This window comes from Kryptolebias marmoratus, linkage group LG20 (genome assembly GCF_001649575.2).
Source record: "Kryptolebias marmoratus isolate JLee-2015 linkage group LG20, ASM164957v2, whole genome shotgun sequence".
Lineage (NCBI taxonomy): Eukaryota > Metazoa > Chordata > Actinopteri > Cyprinodontiformes > Rivulidae > Kryptolebias > Kryptolebias marmoratus.
Genome location: NC_051449.1, coordinates 8,305,207 through 8,329,626, shown reverse-complemented (window position 1 = coordinate 8,329,626; position 24,420 = coordinate 8,305,207). Strand labels below are relative to the sequence as shown.

Sequence of the window (24,420 nt, the reverse complement as noted above, 5' to 3'; positions counted from 1 at the left end):
CTCAGACGATTATAGTTTAAAACGCTGACATGAAAGGTGTTGGGTGATATGCATACCTTAAAGAAGCAAAATTTCTCATTTTTAAAGATAATCTTTAGTAACTAAATATAAAATGTTATTTGTAATTTGAATAGGACAAGATTTTAAAATAAGTAAGGAAGTAAAATTTAAGTTCTCAGCCTCAGCTTGTGTTAATGTTTTCAGCTCATGTTTTTGTGATTGTCTTAGCGTAGTTATCTAATAAAAATTGTTCCCAAGGCCTTACAGCATCTGTTAAATAATCATTTATACCTTGTTCCGCTACAAATATTTACATCTCATGTGTCCAGTAGATGTGAAGCCAAAACCTGACATGGCGCTTCAAAGCGGAGAGCATCCGGGACACGAGCTCCTAAATGGAAACTCTGCTAACGATCTGGAAGAGCTGGAGGAGGAGGAGGAATCTGACAGCAGCAGTCCTCCCCTTCCCTACCTGCAAGCTCCGGCACCAGATGGCTGCTGCACGCTTGATGGTATCATCTCTATGCATTTATGATATGATGAGATCTGATAGATTTTTGGGCTATTTTGTTCTGGACTTTGTGCTGTTCCATTAGTTGCCTTCACAAAACATCCACAGAGTACGGTTAAAAAAAAAAGCTCAACCTTTGGCTTAAAAAACGTCGTCCTCCTGTAGGGTTCTGTCAAGCTGGAAAGGACCTCCGTCTGGTCACCATAGCAACAGAACCCATCAAAGTCCCAGCAGGCTTCGAGCTGGTCGGTGCCAAGTCCCCGAGCGTCCCCGAGCACATCCTGGTGTGCGCCGTGGACCGCCGCTTTTTGCCCGATGAGAATGGGAAAAATGCACTTTTAGGTCAGTTTGCGCTCGCGATCTACAATTTCATTCCTACGTTCAGACGCACTCTGGTGTCTGCACCGGGAGCTGGAAACCCTTGAGATACCTGTGTCTAACGCACTGTCGTGATTCACCTGTTGTGGTGCTGCTTGCAGGTTTTTCCGGAAACTGCGTGGGCTGTGGTGAAAAGGGCTTCAGATACTTCACAGAGTTTTCAAATCACATCAACCTGAAGTTGTCCACGCAGCCCAAGAAGCAGAAGCACTTAAAATACTACCTGGTGAAGAACTCTCACGGTGCTCTGTGCAAAGGACCCCTCATCTGCTGGAAAGGTGCAAAGCAACTTTGATTTATTTATAAAGCAAAAAAGTTTGGTTTTGTTTATTTGTTTTACTATGAATGATTCATTAAATAATAAACCTGTTTTCCAAAAGACATCAAATTAAAGATGGCTCATTTGTTTAGTGTTTTAAACCAAAAAAAGGGTTTTTTAAAAAGATAGCCAAAATCATAATAAGCCTTTGGCATCTTCCTCATAACGCCTCCTTTCATTAAAGGGATAGTCTGGTCACTTTTGAAGTGATGTTCTGCCTAGTACTTATCAATTCTTAGTACCTTATCAGCCTTGACATCAGAGTATGGAGAAAAGAGCAAAGGCCTTCGTCCAGGCTAGGCTAATGGTTAGTCAAATGGGGGTCCATTTTTATTGTTTTTCAGGCGAATAAAACAACTGGTTCTCAAAAAAGACACACCGCTGTGAAATAACTCTACATTAGCTTATATGAAAAGCTAATGTAGGTTTAACACATTTTTACTCAGAATTTACTGACGACATGCAGTAATTTGCAGTGCGGTGTGCCACATTCCTCTCTGTGCATTCTCAGACAGTAAAACCCGGCAGTTTTCCAGCTGCGCGTCGGCCTCCAAACCAAGTTCCTCTACGTCTCTGAGCGTGAAAGAAAACGGTGGAACCAGCGGACACAGCTCCTCTCCCTTCCCCCTCCCAGGTGAGCTTCTGTGTTTGCGGCAAAGGAGCTCCTCGTTTTGCGACGTAGCTCAGGTTGTGCAAAATAAAAAACTACAAACTTTTTTTAAATGTGTGTGACTAAAACCTGTGAAGGGTCTAAACCCGTGTTCAGCCTCTCACCTCCATGAATATTAAATGTCTCTTTGTATTTCTATGGTCATCAAAGGGTTACAGCGTTTGATGCTATATGCTGGCAGGTTTATGTTGTTGCCATAGGGACAGGATGTGGTGGCTAAGCCATGTCATTACTGAGGTCAGCGTGATCTGATGCTTAAATTACTACACTGCATTCATCTGTTTGAGGCTGCTCATGAAAAAGAGGAGCTCTATATATCACTTCATTTGATGGCAGTGTATCTTTGAGCTTGTTTCTTCTGTGCATTTTTATTCATTTGTTAAACTGACATGTTGCTGTATCAAATAGCAGTTACCTGTTATTTTATTTTAAGCCTTAAGGCTGCATGATGTTAGAAAAACATGAAAACTTGATAATATTGTTGATTAATCCAATACTGATATCACATCTGATACACTTCATCATGAAACTCTCCATGTGTTTTGGCATTTTGCTCACAATCATCTGAACTGACTTTAGACATTTAAAGCAGTGGGAGGCCATCTGATTGCCATGCAGTCTTTGATTGCTATTTATCACAGCGCTTTTCAGTATTGATTTTGCTCACTATAAGTCTGAAACTTGAACCCCAAATCCTTTATTGAGATAAATCATTAGTTTAATGAGACTTTAAGACAGAATCTGCTTCTCAGGAAAGAGATGTTGATCTTCTCTAATGTCAGTTTTTCCTGCTTCAGACCAATCAAAGCCTGTCAGCAGATATCTTAAACATGAACGTGCCCCACAGTTAAAGGATCAGATGACTGCAGCCCTGCAGCTTCATGCCTCTCACATGGTTCACAGTTAAAATCCATAACACCCACCTTTCCCTCTTGTCTCCAAATAGCTGTTTGTTTCACAAAGATTCATGAAAAGCGCTCAGTCTGTTGTTGTGCAACGAGGCTGCATTCAGAGTCGGTTTGTTTGCTTGAAGGCCAATGACAAACAACAGGTCAAGTGGAAGAACCGTGAAACGTTAAAGCTGAAGTCGTGGAGTTGAGATTAAACACTGGAGATGCTGAGTGGTTTAATGAAACTGTACTTTTGTTTTCACCTTTAGATTCTCCGCCCACCAGGATGGCACAAGCCTCTTCTGTCTTTTTTGGCAGCCAGGACCTGGGAAGAGACTGCAGTTTCCTCAAACCTCTGGCCTCCACTCCTGGAAACAAGACGCTGCCGATAGGTGAAGAACTGTTTCAGTGCATCCATACTTTTTTTATATATCTTTATTAGCACATAATGCTGTTGGTTTATTTTAATTCTGCATATAAACGCTCAAAAGACCAAGTCAGACTGAGTTGGTGGTATTTGCAAAGATTAAGATGCTGATACACATCCTCCCTTTGTGAGCAACACTTGAACAGCTCTGTCCTTACACTGAAATAGTGTTGTTTAGATGCAGGTTGTCTCTTTCTGCAGTGAAGCATAAGAAGTCTTGGCTGACCATGAAGCAAAGATTAACCTCTGCTATGGCCTGCTCAGACACACACAGCTGTATGCATAAACACCCGCTTCTGTGTGCGCACCAATCAATACTAGAGGAAGAAATGCTGTAATGATTTTTTAAGGCCTTGCTACCCATTAGATGCTTTACAAGGTTGTGGTATTGACAAGTAAAGGCTACACATAGTGATCAATGTTGCAGCGTCACAGTGGATATGAGATGGGGAAATCTCCTTTTGTAAGAGACATATATGTATAGGAAATCAATAACAGAGTGTTAGTACTGACTCATTTTGATTTATCGCTTGTCCTCTGCAGACAATTACATGCTCAGGGAATAGTTTTATATTTAGTTTTATTATCTTTATTTCACCAGTGATAAATTTATTTGTATTGCTGATGGATGACAGTGTCAGATGCATTGGTTTACAATTAATAGACCTCAAACTCAGCAGAAAGAAGGCTGGAGGACCCGAGTGGAGACAGAAGTGGGAGGGATGGAATTGTTAAGTGGTTTATTAACCCTCCTAAAGCTCTCAAAAAAGAGAGAAACGACCAGAGGTAGAGAAGCCCTTGTAACTTTGGGTCAATTTGACCCTAAGGCCATTGGAGGGTTAATGCACAAAACATTTTCTTTACCCACTTTTTCATGCAGGGTCACACCTAGCGACAGTTTAGCTAACATGGAAATCCGAGCATCTGGAGAAAAGCCACACATGCACAGGGAAGAACATGCTCCACACAGAAACCTTCTTACTCTCTGCACCACCACTGATCTGAACTACTGCCTGCCTGACAGTAGTTCAGATCAGACAACTTGAAGACGAGCAGGGTGAAACAAGACTGGAAAACTTGTATCTCACTGGGCTGCGACTGTTGGAGACTAGTTGGTGACTCTAAATTGCAAGAAAATAGTAAACTTTTCTGAGTATTTTGCATAGCCAGTTTTTTTTTTAAATCACCTTATTTTCATGTGCAAGGCTTGCAAAACTGTATTCTTAGCCACCTCTACTTGCATTATACCCACTTCGGCTCATTTTGTATCCACCTTGGCAGCTGATTAATCTTCTGGAGATAGGCATGTTAACCAGGAAGGAGACATTTAGGAGAACTGCTTTATTGACCTTCAAAGGACATATGGAAAAACAACTTTTAAAAGTATCTAAAAACATATGTTTTATCAGTACCTTGCTGCTCTGGGTTTGAACACTAAAAAGTTCATTTTTTAGACATGTAGGGTCCCCAGAACTGGTGATGTAACAGTCATAGGACATGGTGTTGTGTCACTGTGAAAAATTTTCAACAAAACGTTCCTCAGCAGGATGAAGTCGTGCTTTGGAATCACGTAACTAATCACCTCCCCCCAATGATGCAACCTGCTGACAAACAAGCACAAAATGATGTTTTCTGTCAGCAAGAGTTTCAACATGAGACAAACTGGATGTCAGTTGTTGCCACAAAAGGGTGTTTGTCAATAAAAAGCTTTAGAGCAGATGTCAGTCTGTTGAAAACTGGTGCAAAGGCTTCTTAACTGAGTCACTGTGTAACTAGTGAGAATGTCCTGACAATTAAACTAATCACTAACATGTTTAATGCAACAAAAACAAGGCAAAAATGCAACAAATTAAAGACAAATATATTCTGGTCATTTAAAGATTAATGGCTTATCACTACATAGTTTTATTAAAGTATTCCACTTACCTGCATATAAAAATAATGTTTTGTTTTGAATATTGCTGCTGCAAAGAATGTGTGTTCTTTTTATTTATAAGGTCAGTGTATTCTGTGTTAAATTAGATATTACAACAAGCTTTTTCTTCAGCCTTTAGGTCATTTTCTTACCTCAAAAACACTGTTTGAGTCACAGGCACTTATTGATCCCCTGCAGCTTTTGTTTGTGATCAAATACTGTCAAACGAGATGACAAATCTATAGTTTTTTGAAGGTTTTAAGCTTTAAATGATGTCTTTCTTATAGTAATCTTATTGCATGTTTTTTTCATTGCAAATAGTTTATTGTATAGAGGTTTATGTCATGTCTACCTTACCGAACAGATTATTTTACAAGCATAAAAATGGTTTATAATATGTCCATTTTACTTATGTTGTTCATATGTGTGTGCTTTCAGTCCCCACAGCTCTCCGGGTGAGTGGGCCAACTAATAGTCTGGGTGTTGACGTGCATCCTTCCTTACTGAGCCCCTCCCAGGTCTCCATGGGGCCTCAGGGTCAGAGCTATCCCACTGCTAATGTAGGAGACAGCCCCGGTAGGCCTCCTTCTTCACACTGCTGTTTACCTTCTCCTTGTTGTTGTTGATGTTTTCTTCTATTTAGGCATTGTTCTCTATTTCTATTTTACTCTCAGTATCAACTGCTATGAACTCCGGTCCTCCAAAGAAGCGCCACCGCAGCTGGCATCCCAGCTCACTGGTCCCCGTCCCACCAACAGCTGTCCCCGTGCCAGCGATCCGGCCAATAGTTTGCTCTCCAGGTTTGTTCCCGTTTTAAACTGACCCTGCCTTGATGCTTCTTGCCCCGTGAGCTATTTTTCACTGTGCAAGCGCACACGCGGCTGTCTGTGACCCTGCGAGTAGTGTTTCTTTCCATCTTAGAAGCACAGAGCATGGCTTCCCTTGCCATGGTTTCCCATCCCACTGATGTGGAGCAGAGTATGCCACTGTCGTTGCTGAGCGTCTCTGGTTGTTAAGGATGATTCACTTAGTGTTGCCACGGAGATAGTGCTGGACAGCGTGGTGCAGGCTTTTTTTTTCTTTAACAATTGCATTCATAGGCTAGCTGTGTAGTTATTATTTGACTCTAGTTATACACAATCAGTATTTTAAAGACATGTTTCTACCAGTTTTCATCTTTTTATTTTAAGAATTTCACCGTGGTGGACCTGACATTCAGAGCAAAACAACAATGAAGACAAAAAAAGCAATAACAAATGGAAAAAGCTCAAGAGTATTACAAAAAAATAATTTAAAAAAAATCACAAAATAACAACAAAACAGAAAATACTATAAAAGTTTCAGAACTGACTTATATAAAAAGGAAAACTAAAGTAACATTTAACAAAATTAGACTTTTCACAACCAAAAAAACATCTTAAGACATTTTTTTCAAGCATTGCATTCAGAATTATTGTTTTATTAAGTCACTTTAACAGTCTTTTTGTTTGTTGGTTTTACTTGAACTTGTCCGTCAGGTGGATTTAAGGCTCTGTAGCTCAGCTGCCTTTTGTTTAAGCATTTAGCATTACCATGACCTGGATAAACGAGATCTATAGGACTCGACCGCCTTGTCTTGTGTGTCTACAACTAACGCCAGAGACAACATCCGATGGGATTCCTTCAAGCTAATGACAGCTGGTCATGTTACTGCTGCAGTAAGAGCTTTCCAACAAGTGTCGGTCTGTTAAAACAGAGTCGTTGCATCAAGAACTCCATTTGCAAAGTAATGCAAAGATAACACACTGCCATGAGTGGAGAGCTTAATGGAGCTGCAGACCAGGCATTTTTCTTTACACTGAGGGGCGAAAGCTGCAAACAAGCAACAGCATAATCTGAGATTTTTAAGGTTACATTTATTATGTATAAATATTTTAAATGTAAACACAATAACAAGGATATATCTGTACATAAGCACTGACATTTATTCATGTCTGTAATCTTCCAGGTCCTGTTTTAGCAGTTTCCTCTCCTCAGCCACTAATGGTGGGTGTCATTCAGCCCCAGCCTGTCTCCGCTGGAGACACTGTCATCGTCCCAGAGAACCTGCTTAACTCTTCAGGCGTTCGTCCCGTCATCCTGATTGGTCTGTCTTTCACCTGTCAGAAGAAAAATCAATTTGTTCTGTTGACTGTATATATATATATATATATATGCTGAAGTAGATTTAAAAGAAAACAAAGTTTTTGATGAAACTGGAGATCCCAGTGCTTTTCTATGGGGAAAGTTTTTGTTATTAAATTAAATGATTATTAAAACAGCAAAAAGTAGTTTCATGTCAACACAGGCAGAGAAGAAAAGATAAAGAATAAAGAGAAACAGGATTTCTAAAGTGTGAATATTGACTCATTAATCACAGAGTTATTCCACCTGTGTGAACGCTGAGTCAACATTTAGTGTTTCTGAAGTAGAGTTCCTGCCTATTATGTTTTTGATACTCTTTTCTGTTTTATTCATGACTCCATTTCTTTTCAGGCCATGGCACTTTACCTTATTTCTATGGGAATGTTGGCAACATAGTAGTGAGCCCCCTGCTGGTCAGCTGCTATAAGAGCAGCCAGCTGACAGACAAAACCCTGGAGACCTTGGGCCTCCACAGCAGTCAGCTTCTCAGAGTGGAGACAATGATCCTGCTCACGTTAAAGTACCTTGCACGTTTAGGTGAGCAGCCAGCACAAAGTCTCAAATGCACATTAAAATGGTTGTGTTGTGAGACGTGATGATGCATGACAAACCTGAGTGATTCCTGCAGGTTCTGAGCAGATTCCTCTGAGGGAAGAGCTGGAGCAGATCGTTCTGAAGGCCATGTTGTGTTGTCCCGGTAATCCCACCATCTCCCCATCCCAGCTCCCATGGCTGGCTCGGCTGGAAGCAAGCGTCTCCGGGGGCAACGTCCAAGTGGTCATTACCCACAACTCCTTGGGGGAGGGCATTTCTGAGTCCCTGCGTTCCCTCAGCGAGGGTCCCCACCCTCAGCAGTGCCTGCCAACCTACATGGTCATTATATGTGCCTCAAAAATCAACGGCAACGAGTTCTGTGTGCTTGTTTTGGGTGAGTTTGACACTCTTATTTACCTGTCTTATCTTATCATGTCAATAATGCTGCACACGGTTTGTGCAGTAATCCTAAACTCACTTGACCCGTGCAGGAAAGTACCAAGCACGCGCTTTGGCTGAAGGCATGCTGACAACCAATGAGTTTCTGAAGGAAATAAGCTATGAACTCATCACAGGGAAAGTTGGTATCTTAGCCTCTCACTTCAAAACCACTTCTCTTGGTAAGTGCTGAACATGTGAAATATTTGCTTGTCTGATTGAGTAAATTATTACAGACTAGTACCGAAATACAACAGGAAGAAAACATAGTTCAAGGAAATACAATTTATTGCTGGTTAAGTGTAAGATTAAATGGTTAGCCTCTAACAGTTAGAGTATTGTGTTTTAAAACATAAAGATTAAAAGACTGAGTGTGAAAAAAAGGGATGAATGTCAGATTTGTGCACCGCTGTTGCTCTTGTGTGTGTGTCTTTGTGTGACTATGGTGACTGGTGGTTTCCAGGGGACAATCTTGACAAGCAGCTTGTACGATACCAGCGCCGATGGAAAGGACAGGTCATCCAGCCCTTTCAGGGCGATGTCACTGATCACATCCACTCCCAGGAGGCCGCCAGCATGTCGCCACCAGCAGACACAGGTTGGACTCTCCTGAGTGGACTCTGTTTAAACTCAGCTTTTTAGCCACCTTTATTGTTGACAAACTGTTTTTTTTTTAATCGAGGCCAAAGTGAGCAATCAAAATGTGGTGATTTGTTAGGATTTTACAATCATTTGACACAGAGTGTTTACTCAGGCTCAAATCAATCAATGTCAGCTTATCAAATATTTGATTTTCTTCTCTTTTTTTTTCTTCTGAAAGATAGATTTATAGGATGAAGAAATCCTCAAAAGTTAAACAATGAGGGAACCATTTATAAATTAAAAAGCTGTCATTTGTAGTTACCTATCAAGAGACAAAAACATAGTTTTTATTTTTTATGCATTGAACAGCATGTATATTTTAATGTATTTTAACATGTCATTTTTAAAATTTCAAAAGAAACTTTCTTAATTGCTGGGGTTTATTTCATTGTATGATATTGTGTTAAAACTGTATAATATATTATAGCATAAAAAAATCATATTTATAATAATATGATGTTTTAAGACTTTGACAAAACTTAAATCTAGACTAAAGGCATACAATTGCAGAATTAAAGTTATTATTATTAATATTATTATGAAAAATTGAATATTATAAGGCAGTATAGATATATTTTTACATCTTTTGCTTTTTTTTTTACATCAAACACTCTTATTTTAGGGTAACTATTAAAGTGGCCTTTTACTACAGGAAAAACTGAAAAGATTCTCAAAAGTAGAAAAAAAGTTTCATAAATGACCCAAAAGTCACCCATCTGAGCTTTTTACTTAAAGTGAGAGGTGTATTTTAAAACAGGTTTTTATCTATTTATTTTTTTACAGTTACAGTAAATTGTTGATGGTGGCTTTTAATATTAATTTATATTTAAAATGCAACACCAAACTTATGTTTTATAATGAGATTAAGCTCCTTGTCTCTGCTTTCTGCTTGTTTCCCAGCAGCAGAGCTTTTAAATAAGGTCTTTCAGATCTATCCATCCCAGCTGACTGTGGCCCGTAGCCTCCTCTCACAGGTCTGCTCCATCGCTGATTCAGGGACCCAGAACCTGGACTTAGGTCGTTTTTGTAAAGTGGACTTTCTGGTTCTGGTCCCTCCATCTCACATTCTGGTACACCAGACAGCACAACGCATCCGACAATCAGGTACCTGTGAAAGAAAAACGCCACTCCCGAAGCATAAGGGGAGACTTTTCTGCTTGCTAGCGCTATATGGGCATTTTTTTTTTTTTGTTGTTGTTTTTCCCAGTTCAAGCAATGATTTAACAAAGTTTTAAACAGCAGAGTCATGACCTTTGTGCTTTTGGATCAGGAGTGCTTGTCGACCTGGGAAACGAAGATGCCTTCACAGCTCACCAGAGAGCAGAGAAGTATGTGGTGCGTCTGGACGTTGATGTTCACACCAAGATAGAGGCTTTCATGAAGAAAGTCAAGCAGAACCCGTACACCCTGTTTGTCCTCATTCACGACAACTCGCACGTCGACCTCACAAGGTGAAGATGGCTTTTGGAATAAGGGAAGTTACCTAGAAGCATGTGGAGAACTGCCTTTGTTTGTTCAGATGCTGACAATTTAGGTTGTGGGAAAAGATAAGATGTTATGGCTGCAGAAACATCCTTGTCTGTCCTGTTTGCTAAATCGAGTGGGGAACAGCTGCAGACAAGTGAAAACAAATTCATGGTCTTGAATCTGGTTCAGTACAGGGCAGACAATTAAAGCTTCCTGTTTTGTTCTTTGTGTTTCTGTGTGATGTTTGTCTAATGATGCATTTACACCAATCTGTTTGTTCAAAGCTGGTTCCAGCTGCTTCCCATGCAAAGATTGTTTGTTTCTTTTAAGAAAAGTTCAGTTTTTTTTTCATGCCAGAAGCATGACATACATCACTTCCTGTTTTCCAGAACATTTGTCTTGGGACTAACCTCCCCCACACTTGAGGCTGAACAGGCAAAGAAAAAAGACCCCAGTCCGACTGTTTCTTGCAATTGTGTTGAATGTGATAAACAGCAATGAAAGGAAAAGTACAGCAGCAAAAGAGAAACTGTCCATGACTGCCTTCAAACACTTTGCTCCACTTCCTTCCCAGCGCTCTGTCTGGCTCTGTGTGTCACGGGGAGCTGCAGGGCCTAGCTGACCGGGTGGTGAACTGCCAGGAAGTCCTCGACGCCATCAACCTTTTGGTTCTGCAGGTCAGCTGCTTCCCTTACACCCTGCAGACCCGCCAGTCCCGCATCAGCATCTACAATGAAATTCACTGGCCTTCCAGCGAGAGCGCGGTGAGTATTTTATATGAACAAAACACCCCCCGGAGTGTAAATATGTCAGGGTTGACTATTCTCTATTGGCATTTTCTAAATAAAATGTCACAAAACAAGTCAAAAAGCAATATAATGAGATTTTGTTTGGTTCAACATTACAGGCTGTTGCTTTTCTGCAGCCTTTTTTCAGTAACTGTAGCTCAGCTGCTCCACCTGCTGGACTAAAAATGAAGTTACAACAGCTAGATGGAAAAGTTGTACATAGCTTTAGTAGCTACAATCAGAAGTCAATGAGGCTTTAAACTCTGTTTTAGCATAAATAACACTGTTGTTAGAGATCAAATAAACAGTAATAGTAAATATATATATATATATATATAGTTATGTCTCATTTCCACCTGCTTTATTTGCTGGCAGTACAGTGATTGTGTATGAAATAAAGATAATGGATATAGGAGACTGTGCTGATTTAATCATGTTGGTTTGATCCTTTCAGCAGAGGGAGCAGTTCCCTGATGACTTGGTCTACTTTGGTCTGAGGGACTACAGCAGCTCCTTGCAGTGGGGCGTGGCCAGCCCCATCCTGCGCTGTGACGACGCATTTGAGAAGATGGTTCACACTCTGCTGGACAGGTGTGTATCAAGTCAGGACTGAAGAGTAACTTTAGCTTCCTGTTTAAAACAGATTTCATAATCAGTCCAACTCGTTAACATGTATTCCAGACACCCCCACCTCCACAGCATGGTGATCCGCAGCTATCTGCTGATTCAGCAGTACACCGAGGCCATGATGGCTCTGACCTCTTCCCCGTCCCTGAGGGACCACATAACCCCGGAGACCCTGGCCATGGTGGAGGACCTGATCAGCTCTCCGAGCCGAGAGGGCTCCCACGGCCGCGGCCACATGCTCCTGGTCCGTGTCCCCTCCCTTCAGCTGGCGATGTTGGCGCGCGAGAGATTAGAGGACGTCAGGGACAAGCTGGGCCTCCAGCTGTGCTTCGCTGTGCTGCTGGGAAGTCCTGCGTCTGAACTCAGCCTGTCCAAAAACTACATCAGCCTTCTCAAGGTGAGAGTAACGAGACAGAGACACATTGTTATTATATATAATGCTAAAATACTGTTGTTCATAATCAAACAATATAATCCTAAATGACACATTCTTAACTTTATATTAGCCACTGTCTAAAAATCGTGTTTTTGCTGCAGACGTGGCGGGGCTGTGAGAATGAAGACTGGGTACCACGTACGTATGAAGATCTGGAAGGGTTGCCCTGCATCATCATCCTCACAGGAAAAGACCCTCTAGGAGAGACTTTCCCCAGGTAATCCCACGTTTTATAAAATTGGCTTCAAAATATCTAGTAACTTGTTGTTGTGTCACAGTTTCCTTTAAAAATAAAGATCAAACAAATTTTAATTTAGACCAACTGATCCTGGTGAATTTAATTAGCACACACCAACTCTTATTCTACTGAAATCAATTCATTGCACCATATTTGCAAGGTTTGGCTATTCTTTTGAGGCCTATTACGTTGATTTATAAGATTAGAATAAAACATAAACACATAAAATATTCTCAGCATCAGTCTTTACATTTGTGCCCTTCCAGGTCTCTGAAATACACTGACCTGCGTCTGATAGACTCCAGCTACCTGACCCGGACAGCCCTGGAGCAGGAAGTGGGTCTGGCCTGCACCTATGTGTCGACGGGTGTGGTCCAGGAGTCCAGGACGGCCATGGCTCCTCGGGAGTCAGATGGCGAGAAGACCACCATCAGCCTCAATGACGGAGACGACCTGGAGAGGCCTCAGAGCAACGGCAGCGCTGCAACCAGAACGTCTGGTGAGTCTCTTTAAAATGCTGCACTGTCAGAATAATGACGCAAATACTAAAACTACTGACAGTATAATGTGTTTCACTGGCCCAGGCTCCCTGGCTGAGAACGGTGTCAGCTCATCAGACGTTGCAGAGTCTTTCCAGAAGCCCTCCACATCCACCTCCCAACCTGAGGGTGTCCTCACCTCAGACATCGGCACAATAACCAAAGGATTCAAGCAGGAATGCGACTCTCCAGGAAGCCAGCTTCCCTCCAACCCTCCTAAAGTCTCCAACCCCCCTCCATCTCTTTACTTCAGCTCCACATCGTCTTCCCCCTCCACCTCCTCCTCCTCCACCCAGAGGCCCAGCCAATCCACGCAGTGTGCCCGGGCGTCCAAGTCCTCCAGGGTGTCGCCTCGGACAGTCATTCTGTCACGAGCGGCGTACAACCTGCTGGCAGGGGAGTCGGGGAGTCAGCTGAGCTCCTTCTCCCTGCTGCCTCATGCGGACGTGGCCTGGAGCAGCCCGCTGAGGCCCCTGATCACTCACAACCTGCAGGGGGCGGAGCAGAGCACGTACTACCGCCAGTGGACTGTTGCCAGGCAGCACCACGCTGATTATGAAGCCACGCCTGACCCTCATCCACGACGCCTGCTGCTCAGCGGACCCCCACAGGTACGAAACACACACATATGCCCTGGACTGAAAAATAGAGGAAGTATCACACTTTTAATCAGCGCATATTAAAAGTATTTTACGAGTCAGTACGTTACATAATATAACAATATGTGAAGCCAAATACTGTGTTCAGTACAATAAAGAACTTTAACAGTAAACTGAAATGAATATTGTAAGATTAAACATGATTTTACAATGAAATTATTCAAATAATTATAGAACATTAATTGGTTATTTTATATTTATATTTCTTATCCAGGGGATATGCTGTAGATATGAAAAATAATGGAATATTCTCATTTTTTGTTAATTTAAAGCTGTAGAAATAAAACTCAGATGCATGTTTACATGTTATTTATTTATTTGCATACGACTGCCACTATAGTGCTGCGAAACATGATTTTGCTTTCTGCTAGGTGGGAAAAACTGGTGCCTACCTGCAGTTCCTACGGATCCTGTTCCGAATGCTCATAAGGCTCCTCGAGGTGGATGTGTATGACGAGGAAGAAGATGAGGTGGAAGGTGAAGATTACTGGAGTTTACTCGTTTGCATAACTGTTGAATATGATATAAATTTAAAAAATGAATTTTGGTACTACTTAACTAACATTTTGAACAAACATAGCATCCTAGAATTATAAACAAATACAAAGTTTTACTATAAAAATACACTTTTTAACTTTGACACCAGAAACATTTTTTTTCTTTTAATCTGGGAGTGATGTATGAAAGAATGGACAAGGAGCTACTGGAGGCAAATCTCTCTACAAAAAAAAGGTTCTCATTTTAGTCACATAACCGAGTGTCTAAACATATCCTGAAAAGGTTGAGCCTTTCAGAAATATAGATGGGAAAAAATTCATCACCATCAGCTCAGAAAAGCTGTTTGAAAGTCATCTCCAAAAAAACAACTTGTCCCTGTGGTAAACAAACCACTTGCCTGAAAGTTTTTGAACAGCTCTTGGATCATGTGATGAGGATGACTCTTATCAACTCCCACACCACCCTTTAGCTCAATATTTGTAAAATTGAGTCATAGCCTTATTTGGGTTTGCTAAGGTTGATTAGCAGGGACAGCCATCTTGAATAATGTTGGCCCCAAAAGTTATTCAGTTGTAGAAGTACCTACAATAATTACTTTCTGATAGTTTCATTGAAATCCATCCAGTGGTTTATGTGATATTTTGCTAACAGACAGATAAACACAGAGATGTAAGTGATGACAATATTGACCTATTTTTCATTGTGACAAGAATTGATGGGCTTTTTTTTTAAATACATTATATAGAATTCCAAGTAAATCACTGGGATGCTAACAGAAAGTTTGCTCTCTTTAATTCACTTTTAACTTGCAGAAACTTCAGATGTTACAACCGTGGTCAACTCTCTGTGGCCTGACATTGAGGATGTTCGAAAGCTGCCCTTCGACCCCAATCCCCGGGAGCCTAAGTTCAGGAATGCCAGCCCTGTTTACTCTGACAAGATGCCAAAGCGCTTGAAAGGTCATAAAAATATGCAAGCAGCCAACACGTCCCCTCTCGGAGTTAAACGCTTCGATGTGCACTCAGGTGCTCAACTTAAACACACTTACTTAAATCTTTTTGCAGAGGTCAAGCGAGAAGAGAGCCAAACCCAGTCCAAACGAGTGACCAAGTCAATACGACTCAGTAGGTTTGCTGCCCACAATGCCTTTCATCACTGTGAACAGTGTCACCACTACTGTGAGGCCGTTCCTGTAACACAGGTGAGATACCTGCTCACATCAGGCAGCTCTGTCTTGTTACCTACTAACAACTACACATATCACATCCTGACAGGTTTTTTTCTGTCCAATAATAGCTTGAAAGACACCCCCCGCCCCAGTAATAATGATTGCATGTGTGTGTGTGTGTTGTAGCTGTCAGAGTGCTCCTTGCATACCTTCACCTTTTGCTCGTCCATGCTGGGGGAAGAGGTCCAACTCCAGTTTTTCATTCCTAAAGCCAAGGAGCACCACTTTGTATTCAGTCATGAAGGCAGCCACCTGGAGAGCTTACGTCTGCCTCTCGTCTCCACAAAGGTCAGATTGCTCGGCACGTGTGGGTTTGATGTTTTGTAGGTTAGTAGATCCCTTCTGTTCACATTTACAGACAGACAGATACCAAAGAGATTTAGCTGCCAAGCTAAATTATTAATATGGTTAGGGATAATAATGTGACTCAATATGTATAACCCCACATTTAAAAATAAATTGGGACATTGTAAAATGTGAATAAAAACAAAAAGCAATGATTTGCAATTCTCATAACCACATATTTGATTCAAAAATGGAATATAGTAAACATATCAAATGTTTAAACTAAGAAACTGTAGGATTTTTTCAATAAAAGAAGGTAATTTTGATGGGTCCATGTTTCCCTCTGTGAAGTAGCCCCTCTTCTTTTAACATCAGTCTTTAAACGTCTAGGAACTGGTGGTTTTGGAGGGGAATGTTGTCCCATTCTTGTCTGATGCAGGATTCTAGCTGCTCGACAGTCCTGGGTCTTCTTGGCTGGATTTTTTTGTTTCATGGTGTGCCAAATGTTTTCAATTGGTGAGAGGTTTCATCTGCAGGATTGACCAGTTCATTGCACAGAGACATTCTGTTGTAATGGATGCAGTTTATCCTCTGAAATATGCCAGGCCTTCCCTGCTCTAAACCCTATATATACTGTTCTGCATTGATGGAGCCTTTCCAGATGTGTAAGCTGTCTATGTCATAAGCACTGATACACCCCCATACCATCAGAGTGCTGGGATTTTGAACTGTGCACTGATAACAGGCCGATGTTGTCTCTCCTCTTTAGTACAGAGGTCATGCATCTGGGGTTTCCAAAAAGAATGTCAGATTTTGATTTGTCTGACCAGTTTTACACTTTGCCTGAGTTAATTTTAAATGAGCTTTGGCCCATTTCTGGATGGTGGTCACATTTGACTTATTTTTTGCATGATAGAACTTTACCCAACATTTGTGGATGACACAGCGAACTGTGTTTACAGACATTGATTTGTGGAAGTGCTCCTGAGTCCATGCAGAGATGTCCAGAACAGAATCAGATCTGTTTTTAATGCAGCGCCGCCCGAGGGGCATCCAGTATCGACTTTCAGCCTTATCCTTTGACCGCAGAGATTTCTCCTGTTTTTTGAAATCTTTTGATCATATTATGATCTGTAGATGATGGGATATTTAAAGTCTTCTCAACTTTCTGTTGAGAAACAATATTCTGAAACTGTTTCACAATTATTAGATGCAGTTTTTTGAGACAATCAGCCTCTCTAAAATGCTCGTTTTATACCCAGTCCTCTTACTGACCTGTTGTCTCTGTCCTGACTTTTTTTTCCTAAAAAAAGGTGAAATTTCTTAGTTGAAACATTTGATATGTTCCATCATGAAATAAATATGGGTTAATGAGATTTGTATTCTGTTTAAATTTACATTTTACACAACATCCCAACTCTTTCTGCATTGGGGTTGTATATGTGTACATGCAGGTATAGGTGTGGATTTAACCCTGTTTGTCGTCTTGTTTCCGTACAGGACCCTGATCTTCTGAAGAGTCCGATTTTCACGCCAACAACGGGACGCCAGGAGCACGGCCTGCTTAACCTTTTCCACGCCATGGAGGGCGCCTCTCATCTGCACATCCTGGTGGTCAAACAGTTTGAGATGCCCCACTACAGGAAGTACTGGCCCAACCACATCCTGCTCGTCCTGCCCGCCATGTTCAACAACGCTGGAGTTGGTGAGCAGCAATTCACCATTTATTTGTGTGTGTGTGTGTGTGGGGGGGGGTCTCACATAAATATACACAAATATAGGCACTTTATTAACATGTTCTTCCATGTTGATAAAAAAAGAGAAAATAAATACCTATATTATAAATGTACAATTACTTTATTTGAGTTACAGAAAGAAAACAGCTTTAAAGAACTCAGCCACCATATTTTTGCTGAGACCTATTTGTGTTGAGATCAAACTAATCTAACAAATTAAGAGAACATAAAACAGCATGAGCATCCAGGCTTCATGTTGCTTGTGTTTCTAGCTTATCAGTCTGCTGGTGATCGCAGCCCGAGAGCCACTGGGGTCATTAGTTATTACAGTCCTGACATGCAACTTGTTTGTTGAAGGTGAAAGGTAAAAGCTTCTCTTAGCCAATGTGAGAGAGCCATCAGGGATGAAAACATGGACACTCTAATAGGGTGATTTTGAAAGGCAGCCAATCAGTTGTGTGGCCTGTCTGAAACAGGTGTTAAAGCTTAGCTGCACTTAGAAAAAATGACAGCAGTGTTACCTTGACCCTTGATCCTGATGTGGCTTTCTGCCAACATTATGGTTCAGGGGAAAAAAAAAGAAAAACACAGTAGTGCAAAAACAACATAATTTATGTGCAGTCTCAAATAGAGCACGACGTCCAGCCTTGTCTAAACTGTAAACCTTTACTTTTAAATTTGTATTTTACATGCATGCCGTGTAAATTTAGGTTTTAGAGTGATTTACACTGCCTCTTTGGACGGAGCGCTGTGCTTGAAAGACATTCTAGGTGCCATAACTTTTAAATGAGAAAAAAAATGACAGATTGTCTGTTTAAGGAGCTGCCCGCTTCATGATCAAAGAGCTGTCATACCACAACCTGGAGCTGGAGAGAAACCGACTGGAGGAGCAGGGTATCAAGAGACAAGATGTATGGCCTTTTATTGTCATGATGGACGACTCCTGCGTACTGTGGAACACCCACCAGGCTGCAGATGGGAGGTAGGGAGGGAGCCGGTGTGACCCTGTTTCCAAAAAAGTAGCAAGATAAAAACCATTAAAGGGAAAGTCTGATTATCTTTGAAGCAATGTTGTGTCGAATAGTTATCAATAGTTAGTACCTTATCAGCCATGACAGTCATGGAGCAAAGAGGCAAAAGTCTTCATCCGTGGATAGCCAAACAAGGACATGTTATTTATGTTTTTCAGGCTTATAAAACAGCTCTTTCACAAAAACATAACCCTGGTGTGAAAGAATGCTACATTAGCTAATATTAAACCTCTACATTTTTGCATGACACCACTTGTTTAGTTTGTAGGTGTTTTTACCAAACAATGTCTGTGTTAATACACAAATGAATAAGAGCTGAGCACAGAGCCACTGACTGAGTGTTGATCTGGAAGACTGATAGATCTGCAGCCTCAGCACCATCTTTAGATGATCTATTTCAGCGGCTCTATGCTCAGCACTTATACATTTGTGTAGTAACACGGGAACCTCTAATCTAAAGCTGCTAAATGTATCAGTCTGCTGGGAGGTTTAAAATTAGCTAATATAACGGGGGGGTTTTCTCGCTGGCTTGTTGTTTCTGAGAAAAAGTTTTAAAAGCCTGAAAAGCAATAAAAGCCTGGCACTCGCTTGGATAGCCGTTAGCTTAGCCTGGTCCAAGAGTTCTGCAATTAGACTGATGTCAAGGCACTAACAGAACACACTTAGAAAATACCCAGGTTATCCTTTTAAGATGTTTGGCAACTTTTTCTTTCCTTCTTTCTGACTGGAAAGAGCTGTAGCTTTAAGTGTGATAATTTTTCACAAAAAATGCGTTTTAAGGTTGAAATATTAGGTTTTAGAGAGTTCAAGCTAAACCGTTTTGTTTGTTCAATCTTTGATTTTAGCGACACATCAGACGGAAGCTCAACTGTCTCCAACGTGTCTCTGAAAACCATGCTGCAGCACATGGAGAACACGCCAAAGATCTCCCTGTATGCAATGTGTGGCATTCGGAAGTGGTGCAGCAGTCTGGCCCACAGGTCTCCCGGAAACCCCTTCAGTCGATGCCACCTCCACGACTTCGTCATGCTTAACGTGGACCTGACCCAGAATGTTCAGTATGATCTTAATCGGTACGTACGTAGACGACCCTGCCAGCTGGTAAGTTAGGGATGTGTGCAGTGTTTATTATTTGCTGTCCCGTGCAGGTATGGCTGTGAGGAGGTGGACTTTAACCTGAGGGTTAATAGCAGTGGGTTGCTGCTGTGCCGCTTCAACAACTTCTGCCTGATGAAGAAACACATTCCAGTAGGAGGAAGCAAAGACTTTGTGGTCAAACCTAAACTTGTGGTGAGTGTCATATTAACACTGCAAACACCTACAGACTTAAAAACAGTACGCTGGTTTCCTTGTGTAATGAACATATTCCAACACTACCCTGCCTCCTTGGCTCTCCAGGAGATAGAGAATCAGGCTCCAATCAGCCCATTGCAGTACGTTTGCGCCCCAGACAGCGAACAGACCCTCCTAGACGCACCGGCCCAGTTTCTGCTGGAAAGTTTCCTGCAGAGCTGCATCCACAGACTGTTTCCGAAGGCTGTTCAGAACAGAAATAACCCAGTTCTGTCCATCGACAGCTACCTCAACCTTAGCCCAGAGGTAAGATCTCCCACTGCGCTGAGCTCAGTCCTTGAACTAAACTTACAAAAGGAATCCATGACAAAGCTTATTATAAGCATACGCGCCCATTTTTAACTTATATTGTAAAAGTGAAAAATGTGAAATACAGCAAATAATAAGTCACAGTATTTCCTATCTGCATTGCTAAGAACATTTTCACCTGCTTACACAAGTGTAGACTGTAAATGCCAACAAGGCAAATGCAGTGCATTTACATATGACATCATTTTTGTGTCTCAGCATAAACTGTGTGCATAGGTAGACATTTTTTGTTTGTCTTGTCAGACAACATACACAATAAATTTGCTTGTTCATGGAAACCCAAAACCATCCTGCAGAGAAGGGTTTTGTTTTTTTTTGTCACATTTAATAAAAAAAGAAGTACTTCATGTTCCCATTAGCTTGCTGGAGTGGCACTGATAAAGTGTCATGTTTCGTCACAGATTTCTGTGTGCTACATCAACTCTCGTCCACACTCCACCAACCTCAACCATCAGGGTTTGGTGTTCAGTGGCCTGCTGCTTTATCTCTGTGACTCCTTCGTCGTCTCTGGACTCCTCAAGAAGTTCCACTTTCTGAAAGGTGACACACGTGTTTATTTGTTTTTATGTCACGCCAAAGACCGCCAAATTAGTCCGAGTTTTGACCCTGACGCTTGCCCCCACAGGCGCCACCCTCTGCGTGATCTGTCAGGACCGAAGTTCCCTGCGTCAGACCATCGTCCGGCTGGAGCTGGAGGACGAGTGGCAGTTCCGCCTTCGGGACGAGTTTCAGACGGCCAACTGCAGCGAGGATCGGCCCCTTTACTTTTTGACTGGCCGACACGTTTGAACCAGTTACACTGGGGGGAAAATTTTTTTTTTAAAACGCAATCAGATTTAAGTTTCGATCTGATTGCAACCCATCCAGCAATGACAAATCTGATGATCTGTACTGCTGCAGCAGGACACTAAAGCCTGACTCAGAGTTGGTTCTTTCAACTCTTGGCTTGTGTCCAATTGAGCTTGTTCTACCAAAAAGACTTCTTCTGGGGAGGACAAAAAAAGCACAGCTGATTTTGAACTTTGTTTGTTTTGTTGTCAAACTTTGCAAAAATGGGTGCCCTCCGATTGCTAACAGGACTATTGGAGGATTGCGTGTGTGTCCATGAACTTTGAATGCAGTGTTTTGGACACACGTTTATCTCAGGGTTTCAAATAAAGGGAGATCTAAAGGATGTGTGACTTTAGGGCGTTAAGTTTTTCCTCCCTGCTTATAGTTTATGTTTGGCACTAATTTATGACGGCACCAAAGACTCAGCTGCACCTTGCCTTCTCTCTTTGCTTTCCCACTCTGCCTCCGAAACTCCATGAAGCTTTTTAACTCACTACATTAGAATGGATTATCTTAGAGGTTGGCTCATATTTGATCTCCTCCTATAAAACTACCAAATTCTTCTTCTAAGTAAGCAACTATTTAATCTAGGACATTCAAACTTTTCTATTGTGCCTCTGAAATATTTGTGGCATTGATAATCTTTCGGACGAGGAGCTGCGTGAGGGCAGTTTTAGTCTCCAAATGACTGAATCTTCACAACTGAGGACGTTTAAAGTAGTGACTTTTAAAGAATGTAAGACTTTAATGTAGTATTGTGGCTTGGGTTTCAATCTGTGAAGTCTGTTTGTTATTAAAAATCCTTGCTTAGACATTATTTTCTAAAACGTGTGCTGTAAAGGGACAGTTTAGATCATTTGAACTGGATTTCTGTGGAAAGATTATGAACAATTAATATAATACCTGTCATAGACAGCTCTGTGTCTTGGCCCCGCTCAGGTTAGCTGTTAGCTCGACAGGATGGTCAGAATTATTCTCCGGTTTTCCGGTCTGAGCTCGTTCAAAGAGCTGTCTACAACATATAAGCTATTAATTGCTCATAACCTTTCCACAGAACCTTTGAAAAAAGAAACCGAACTATCCCTTTAACGCCAGTCAGAACAACAGACTCGTACTCAGAATGTTTCTGCATTTAGACATTTGCTGACCTCACTGCTGCACAAAAAGTCACAATCAAGCTCCGTCACTGCCACTTCTCTTGCTGTGTCACTGTGCCTACAGGACGTCAGCTCCTGCTCTGATGTTCTGAGGCTGATTGTACTTCGACTATCTCAGCTGCCATTAGCGTACCTTAATCTACCCCCTCACCCCTCAGCCCCCCGGACTGAAATAAAGAGTGGCGCACTGTCAGAAGCAGCTTGCCAGGCCGGTTACATACTTGAAAGTGTTTTTGTGTGTTTCTCCACAGGGTTGTCAGAATATGCCTTAAAAAATGATGTTAAACAGTCACAAGTAACCTGTTTCAGACCAATGAGAAGGAAAATATGATTGTGAGGGGAAAAACATTGTAATTTTTTTTTCTGAATGAAGTGGAAATTATTGGGATATTGGACTACTGTACTGTTTAAAGTTTGTTTACATTAATAATATATTTTATCATCCCCGATAAACTCTGATGGTTAATGATGTTTTTTTTAGTTGTGTGTAACTTTTGCCAGTACATTTTGGTTGTGTCTTTCTCCATTTTATGTTGCAAAGGCAAGAAGAAATCTACCTAGATTTATCTTTAAACATATGTCTGTATCCCTTGGTGTTGTTGAGATGGAATTCTGTTTAAAATGAAAATGAGGTCCACGAGGGATTTTTTTTTTCTTATTTATTTGACAAACAATTTGAAAAAATAATCATTTCGAAGTGTGATATGTGATTGCATGCAGAGGGGAGGAACTCCCTCCTCAGAAACACTGACAAAGGCTTTGCACAACATCCCAAACAGATGATTTTTTTTTTTTTTACATCTATTGAATGTCATTGGGGGGAGGAAACGTGAACTTGCACTATTCAAGTTACTAGCTGATTAATATGAGTGAAAGAATTGCTCCCTCAGAATTAGTCCAAATAGAAAATCGGCGTTGTTCTCTGTAGGTCCATACAATGTGTTTTTCTTTCTGAAAATGTAATACCTAATATGCAACTTGCTCTCACAATCTTTACTGACATGTGTTTGGCGTGTTCGTGCAGCTCAGTGGTAGCCCTGGTGCCTGTTTTATCTACCTCATGTTTACCAATGTGGTTGCTGGCTGTGAATAATATAAAAGTAGAGTTCTGCTATTGTTGTTGAAATTTTATGAATGTATTAAAATTGAGTTCTAAATCTTTTTTTTTTTGATGTTCCATTGCTTGACTTTTCGCAGGGGTGCCACATGATCATCTGGGAACAAGGCAGACGCTTAGTGGAAGGGACAGATTGTCCAAACTTGAATTCTGTCCATCTTCTTTATCTGATTTCTTTTTGTCTTTTCCGGGTCACACGGAGCTGGAGCCTATCATCAGCGGTCATTGTGCGAGAGGCGAGGTATAACCCTGGACAGGTCACAAGTCCATCACAGGGACACATAGAGACGAGCGAGACAGACAAGCATTGACACGCTCACCTCGGGACAATTTAGAGTTCCCAGTGAATCTAACATGCGTGCTTTTTGTTGCAAATTGATTTGTGGATCATAAACCCCTATTTTATTCACATTGGAACATAGTAAGACTATACTGGAAAAAATAAGGCAACTTAGAATTTTACGGAATTTTGTTTAGTAACTGTTCCAAAATCTTTTGTTTTTTGAACTGTAGGTGATGGGATACTTAAATTTCCAATTTCTTCCTAATTTTCCATGGAAGAACATTATTCTGAAATCGTTTCATCTTTACTTCGAAGAAGTTCAGCCTCTTTAAAATTCTGTTTTACTTACTGACCTGCTGCCATTTGATTTAATTTGTTGTTAAATCTGATGCACTGGAAATAAGCAAGGGCCTGGCGTTGGCTCAGGTGGCAGTGAGGGAAGCTGTGACGCTGAAGGAGGAGGCTTGTGGTGATTGGTTCTCCTGGAAGTCTCCTTTAGTTGCAGGTATAAAATGATTAGAAGGGCTTCTGCCTCTGTGGCCGATGAAGCAAAAACTCCAACATATCACACAAAAAGCAGGTTTAAAGTTTACTAAGAAAAAAAAACCTCAAAGGAAAAGTCAGATAATCACAGGAGATGTGGTTTAACTTTAGTCGTACCTTTAAGTTCCTGTTGAATCAACAGATAAATATCAAATAAATAAAAGCATCTCTTTTGTTTTGCTTCTTGAATAAGCAGAAACCAGGTAGGGCTCTTTTTTTAAACTGTGACATCCATGTTTAAAAATTTCGAGGTGCTTCTAATGCTTCTGTTAAGAATTTGAAAGTCTGTAAACATGAAGTCTAAGCCGGGTTTTTAAATGCACGAGATGTTTAGTTCACGATTAGCAACACTCCCGCGTTCTTAGGCACCTATTCAGTCAAACACCGGCCCCTCGCTTGTTTCTAGGG

General features: G+C 41.2%; 1 protein-coding gene across 5 annotated transcripts in view; it reads left to right on the top strand.

Annotated features, from left to right (window-relative positions):
- greb1l (GREB1 like retinoic acid receptor coactivator) overlaps positions 1-23,255 on the top strand; it is a 50,318-nt gene extending 27,063 nt beyond the window's left edge. For 2 of the 5 annotated variants that reach the window (XM_037982086.1, XM_017426075.3), the window contains exons 4-34: positions 330-512; positions 677-853; positions 991-1,167; positions 1,720-1,842; positions 3,038-3,160; positions 5,549-5,686; positions 5,785-5,910; positions 7,098-7,235; positions 7,625-7,810; positions 7,902-8,201; positions 8,299-8,427; positions 8,709-8,843; positions 9,791-9,991; positions 10,158-10,338; positions 10,929-11,118; positions 11,597-11,733; positions 11,824-12,166; positions 12,307-12,422; positions 12,710-12,942; positions 13,028-13,593; positions 14,013-14,118; positions 14,952-15,098; positions 15,204-15,340; positions 15,494-15,655; positions 17,153-17,357; positions 18,208-18,370; positions 19,265-19,492; positions 19,568-19,709; positions 19,818-20,018; positions 20,483-20,621; positions 20,707-23,254. In XM_037982086.1, coding sequence (XP_037838014.1) covers positions 330-512; positions 677-853; positions 991-1,167; positions 1,720-1,842; positions 3,038-3,160; positions 5,549-5,686; positions 5,785-5,910; positions 7,098-7,235; positions 7,625-7,810; positions 7,902-8,201; positions 8,299-8,427; positions 8,709-8,843; positions 9,791-9,991; positions 10,158-10,338; positions 10,929-11,118; positions 11,597-11,733; positions 11,824-12,166; positions 12,307-12,422; positions 12,710-12,942; positions 13,028-13,593; positions 14,013-14,118; positions 14,952-15,098; positions 15,204-15,340; positions 15,494-15,655; positions 17,153-17,357; positions 18,208-18,370; positions 19,265-19,492; positions 19,568-19,709; positions 19,818-20,018; positions 20,483-20,621; positions 20,707-20,870 — 5,696 coding nt within the window. In that variant the 3' untranslated portion in view covers positions 20,871-23,254. Of the gene's footprint in view, positions 1-329; positions 513-676; positions 854-990; positions 1,168-1,719; positions 1,843-3,037; positions 3,161-5,548; positions 5,687-5,784; positions 5,911-7,097; positions 7,236-7,624; positions 7,811-7,901; positions 8,202-8,298; positions 8,428-8,708; positions 8,844-9,790; positions 9,992-10,157; positions 10,339-10,928; positions 11,119-11,596; positions 11,734-11,823; positions 12,167-12,306; positions 12,423-12,709; positions 12,943-13,027; positions 13,594-14,012; positions 14,119-14,951; positions 15,099-15,203; positions 15,341-15,493; positions 15,656-17,152; positions 17,358-18,207; positions 18,371-19,264; positions 19,493-19,567; positions 19,710-19,817; positions 20,019-20,482; positions 20,622-20,706 lie in introns of all 5 variants that reach the window. The other 3 variants (XM_037982089.1, XM_037982087.1, XM_037982088.1) reach the window with 3 other exon arrangements.
- The last annotated feature ends 1,165 nt before the right edge of the window (positions 23,256-24,420 follow it).